General features: G+C 42.4%; 1 protein-coding gene across 4 annotated transcripts in view; it reads right to left on the bottom strand.

Annotated features, from left to right (window-relative positions):
* mre11a (MRE11 homolog A, double strand break repair nuclease) overlaps window positions 1-5,928 on the bottom strand; it is a 110,218-nt gene that overhangs the window by 101,992 nt on the left and 2,298 nt on the right. For 3 of the 4 annotated variants that reach the window (XM_043691494.1, XM_043691496.1, XM_043691495.1), the window contains exon 4: window positions 3,791-3,951. In XM_043691494.1, the coding sequence (XP_043547429.1) occupies window positions 3,791-3,951 (161 nt within the window). The remainder of the gene's footprint in view (window positions 1-3,790; window positions 3,952-5,928) is intronic. The other variant, XM_043691497.1, reaches the window with a different exon arrangement.

The raw sequence follows: 5,928 nt of genomic DNA, 5'->3' as shown, positions 1-5,928 counted from the left end.
AACAAAGGGGGAGTGCAGGGTCATTCCGTGTGTTATACACATGTGGGTAAGTGTCACCGCAGCAACAGAGAGGGGGTGTGGAGTCACTCAGGATGTAATATAGATCTGAAGGGGACTGTCATTCTGGTCATAAAGATGTTATGTGCAGTCACTCATTGTGTGAGATAGATCAGGAGGGAACTGACAGTGTAGTAACAGGGAATGTGCATGTGGCACTACCTGAGTAATATTCACTGGGGCAGCTGTCACTGTGGTAACAGGGTGTCACTCAGAAACTCATATGGACCATACAGAGCTGTGACTGGGTTAACAGACAGGCAGGTGGCGGCAATCAGTGTGTAATATAAATCAACATGTTGCTTTCAACGTGGTAAAAGTGTGGGGAACCGAGAGAGTAATATTCATTGGGGGAGCTGTCATTGTGGGAACAGAGAATGAGTATGGGGCACTCAGTAAGTAATATAGTTTGGGAGAGCTGTCACTGTGTTGAGAGAGCGAAGATTTGGAATACCTCTGTGTGTGATTTAGATCAGGAAGGTACTGTTCCCAACTCCACCTGCCACTTCTCAGCCCAGTTTTGTTTCCTGTCAATATCCCTTGGCAATCCCTTGGTGTTCTGCAAGGATCTGTTTTGGGACCATTGCTGTTTGTCATTTTTATTAATGATCTGGAAGAGGGGTTAGAAGGTTGGGTGAGCAAGTTTGCGGATGATACGAAAGTCGGAGGAGTTGTTGACGGTGAGGAAGGATGTGGCAGGTTACAGCGGGATATAGATAAGCTGCAGAACTGGGCAGAAAGGTGGCAAATGGTGTTCAATGTAGGTAGGTGTGAGGTGATTCACTTTGGTAAGAGTAACAAAAAGATGGGGTACTGGGCTAATGGTCGGATACTTGGTAGTGTGGATGAGCAGAGGGATCTTGGTGTCCATGTACACAGATCTCTGAAAGTTGCCACCCAGGTAAATAGTGCGGTGAGGAAGGCATATGGCGTACTGGCTTTTATTGGTAGAGGAATTGAGTTCCGGAGTCCTGTGGTCATGATGCAGTTGTATAAGACTCTGGTGCGGCCGCATCTGGAATATTGTGTGCAGTTTTGGTTGCCATACTATAGGAAGGATGTGGAGGCACTGGAACGGGTGCAGAGGAGGTTTACCAGGATGTTGCCTGGTATGGAAGGAAGATCGTATGAGGAAAGACTGAGACACTTGGGGCTGTTTTCATTAGAGAAAATAAGGTTTAGGGGTGACTTGATTGAGGTGTACAAGATGATTAGGGGGTTAGATAGGGTTGACAGTGTGAACCTTTTCCCGCGTATGGAGTCGGGTATTACAAGGGGGCATAGTTTTAAATTAAGGGGGGGTAGATATAGGATTGAAGTTAGGGGTAGGTTCTTCACTCAGCGAGTCGTAAGTTCATGGAATGCCCTGCCAGTAGCAGTGGTGGACTCTCCCTCTTTATGGGCACTTAAGCGGGCATTGGATAGGTATATGGAGGATAGTGGGTTAGTATAGGTTAGGTGGGCTTGGATCGGCGCAACATCGAGGGCCAAAGGGCCTGTACTGCGCTGTATTCTTCTATGTTCTATGTTCTACTCGGTAACATCATCAGTGAGCCTCCAGTTAAGCATTGGTGGTATGACCCGCTTCTTATTTATGTGTTTAGGTTTCCTTGGTCATTTCCTGCAGTGATGTTGTTTCCTGTTCTTTTTCTCAGGGTGTGGTAAATGGGGTCCAAGTCAATTTGATAGAGTTCCAGTTGGAGTGCCATGCTTCTATGCCATGCTGCCATGTCTCTGTTTGGCTTGTCTTAGGATGGATGTGTTGTCCCAGTTGAAGTGGTGTCCTTCCTCATCTGTATGTAAAGATACTGGTGAGAGTGGGTCATGTCTTTCTGTGGCTAGTTGATGTTTATGTACTCTGGTGGCTAGTTTTCTGCCCATTTGTCCAATGTATTGTTTGCTACAGTTCTTGCAAGGTATTTTGTAAATGACATTAGTTTTGCTTGTTGTCTGTATAGGATCTTTAAAGTTCATTAGCTGTAATTTAGTGTGCTGGTGGGTTTATGGACTACCATGATGCTAAGAGGTCTGAGTAGTTTGGCAGTCATTTCTGAGATGTATTTGATGTAGGGGAGGAGTGGTTAGGATTTCTGCATGCGTTTTGTCTGCTTGTTTGGGTTTGTTTGAATACACTATATAGGTGATTTTCCTCTGCTCTTCATAGTTCTTCTGTGCTGCAGGGTGTAGTGGCTCATTGGAATAATGCTCGAATGCATCTCCGTTTGTGGGTGTTGAGATGATTGCTCCTGTAGTTCAGTATTTGGCCCGTATGTGTTGTGTTCCTGTAAACGCTGGTTTGAAGTTCCCCTTTTGCTGTTCGCTCTACTGCGACATCAAGGAATGGCAGTTTGTTGTTGTTTTCATCCTCTTTAGTAATTTTATGCCAGTAAGAGTATTATTGATGGTTCTTGAAGGTTTCCTCTAATTTGTTTCGTTTAGCGATGACAAATGTCATCCACGTAGCGTACCCAAAGTTTGGGTTGGATGGCTGGCAGAGCTGTTTGTTCGAGTCTCTGCATTACTGCCTCTGCTAGGAACCTTGATATCGGAGATCCCATGGATGTTCCATTGGCTTGTCTGTAGGTTTTGTTGTTGAAGGTGAAGTGGGTGGTAAGGCATAGGTCCACTAGCTTGACGATATTGTCCTTGCTGATGAAGTTGGTAGTGTTTGGTGTATGTGCCTTTGATTCTTCTAATAATATAGTCAGTGTCTCCTTGGTCAGATTGATGTTAATGGATGTGAATAGGGCTATTACGTCAAAGGATCAAATACTGAACTATAGATGCAATCATCCCAACATCCACAAAGGAACTGCAGTAAACGTTATTTCAATGAGCCACCACACACTGCAGCACAGAGGAACTACAAATAGCAGAGGAAAACCATCTATACAGTGTATTCAAAAAGAACGCATACCCAATGAACACAGTCCGCCAATTTCTCAGCAACAACCCAAACAAGCAAAGAGCATGCAGAAACCCTAGTCACTCTCCCCTACATCAAAAACATATCAGAAATGACTGCAAACTACTCAGATCTCTTGGTATCATGGTAGCCCACAAACCCACCAACACACTAAAACAGCAACTAATGAACTTTAAAGGCCCTATACAGACAACAAGCAGAACCAATATCATTTACAAAATACCTTGCAAGAACTGTAACAAAAATTACATTGGACAAAGAGGCAGAAAACTAGTCACCAGGATACATAAACATCAACTAGCCACAAAAAGACATGACCCACTCTCACTAGTATCTTTACATACAGATGAGGAAGGACACCACTTCAACTGGAACAACACATCCATCCTAAGACAAGCCAGAGACACGCACAAGAATTCCTAGAAGCATGGCACTCCAAACGGAATTCAACAAACACATTGACTTGGATCCCATTTACCACGCCCTGAGAAAAAGAACAGGAAATGATATCACCAATCCAAGGAAATCTAAACACATAAATAAAAAGTGGGCTATACCACCAATACTTCACTGGAGGCTCACTGATGACGTTTCCTAGCATGGTGATGAAATGTCTGAAAACGAACCTTTCAGCTCAGCGAACAAAGTTACATCCAGAACTTCAACCTGAGCTACAAATCTTCTCAAAACTTGCTAATTCTCTATACTTATATTTCTTGGCAAGATTGGTAATTTGGTTATATCAGACACCAGGAAATCTGAACTTAATAAATTATAAACTTAATGTATAAATCAAAAAGTACTTACTTGCTAAAAGCAAAATTAACTGACTGGTCACTTAAAATTTCGAAGTGTATTGGATTATCGCCCATGCAATATTTTCTCAATAGCTCCATACAGGTATGCAACGTCTTGCGAGAGGGTTTGTTCTCATGAAAGAGATCACCACCCAACAGTATAAAATCTACCTAGGTGGAGGACAGAAATGGAATAAAATACATTTCTGTCTCAATTCTGGCTGATGCAAAGCAAAATAATGTAAATGCAAAGTTTCAGTTTAGCTGCAAGAACTATTATCTACACTAAATGTTAGACTAATTAAATGACATATTGTAACAATTGTCTGAAGCAATATGTGCAAATATGTCCAACAGATCATGAAAATTCTCAATTCAGCATCTGAGCAGATCTTTCGTGGCTTCTTAGTAAAGCAGCTTTCCCGACCAAGCTATGTCTTGATGTTCAGCAGCTAAGTTCAGAGCAGCCCGGGTAAAGTCAAGTCAATTATTCTTTCAGATAGTGAGCAATAAAAACAAACAGCTTTGAGTTACAATAATTCAACCATGAACTCCTGCCTCCCTCATATTTTTACTCAAGAAATTAAGCATGGAGGTCAATTGAAGAAAAATATTATACACAATCTTCAGAATAAAACTAAAGCAAGTACGACAGAATCCACAATCCAAGGAACTGTAGGCTCAACAGAAGATTCTGAAAATGTGTTGCTGGAAAAGCGCAGCAGGTCAGGCAGCATCCAAGGAACAGGAGAATTGACGTTTCGGGCATAAGCCCTTCTTCAGGAATGAGGAAAGTGTGTCCAGCAGGCTAAGATAAAAGGTAGGGAGGAGGGACTTGGGCGAGGGGCGTTGGAAATGCGATAGGTGGAAGGAGGTCAAGGTGAGGGTGATAGGCCGGAGTGGGGTGGGGGCGGAGAGGTCAGGAAGAAGATTGCAGGTTAGGAAGGCCATGGGGGGAGGGGAAATGAGGAAACTGGAGAAATCTGAGCTCATTTCTCCTCCCCCCACCTTGTCTGTCAAATCCCTCGAATTCAGCACCGCCTTCCTAACTATTCAATAGGATCTTGGCTGATCATTCTACTCAGTACCTGCTGACCTGCTGTGCTTTTCCAGCAACACATTTTAAGCTCTGATCTCCAGCATCTGCAGTCCTCACTTTCTCCTCAACAGAAGATACTGCCAATAACCCAAAAATATTGAATAATTTGTAAACAATTTCACAACTGTGAGGGATCCATCTTAAATGCAGCAAGATATGACAAAAAAACACATTCTTTTCATTCAAGGACCAGTGGTCAAGATCAACAGCATTTAACAATTTACATCTACATCGCATCTTTAAAACAGAACAAAAAGTCCCAGTTCATTGCAAAGTGAAAGAAAGTCCACTGCAAACCAAAGGGTAATTAAAAGTGGGATGACCATATTCTTAGTTAAAGATCAACTTGCCAAATATAATTTATAGTTGCAATTCAAGGAAAATGAAATAAAATATGATTTACATTCAATTCTATGACATACAGTTCCTTGACATGTTAAACTTATTGATTTGGCCTTTCAAGCTTCCTCCACTATTTAATAGGATCTTGGCTCATCATTCTACTCAGTACCTTGTTCTTTATTTCACCATACCCTTTGATCTCTTTGGAACCCAGGAACTAAATCTAACTCCTTGAAAACTTTCAATGTTTTAGTCTCAATCATTTTCTGTAGCTGAGAATTCCACAGGCTCACCAATCTTTGGGTGAAGAAGTTTCTCCTTCCATTTATAATGGAAACTGTAAGTGTGAATCTCAAGAGTAGTCAAATACACCTTTGCCACTTTGAGGCTCTGTTGACCATTTGTAAATTTTAATTTATATAAAACTCTCCTGTTATCTCAAATGTACTCATTCTGTACCTATTCCTGGCAGTATCTCAGCTTCAATAATCAATACTGGCTTCAATAATCAATACTGGCTCTACTACAAACCAACCGACTCCCACAGCTACCTGGACTACACCTCCTCCCATCCTGCCCCCTGTAAAAACGCCATCCCATTCTCCCAATTCCTTCGACTCCGCCGCATCTGCTCCCAGGAGGACCAGTTTCAAAAACGCACATCCCAGATGGCCTCCTTCTTCAAGGACCGCAATTTCCCCCCCGGC

The sequence above is a fragment of the Chiloscyllium plagiosum genome, chromosome 6 (genome assembly GCF_004010195.1).
Source record: "Chiloscyllium plagiosum isolate BGI_BamShark_2017 chromosome 6, ASM401019v2, whole genome shotgun sequence".
NCBI lineage: Eukaryota > Metazoa > Chordata > Chondrichthyes > Orectolobiformes > Hemiscylliidae > Chiloscyllium > Chiloscyllium plagiosum.
The sequence above is the reverse complement of the archived record's forward strand: the minus strand, read 5'-3'. Positions and strand labels throughout refer to the sequence as shown.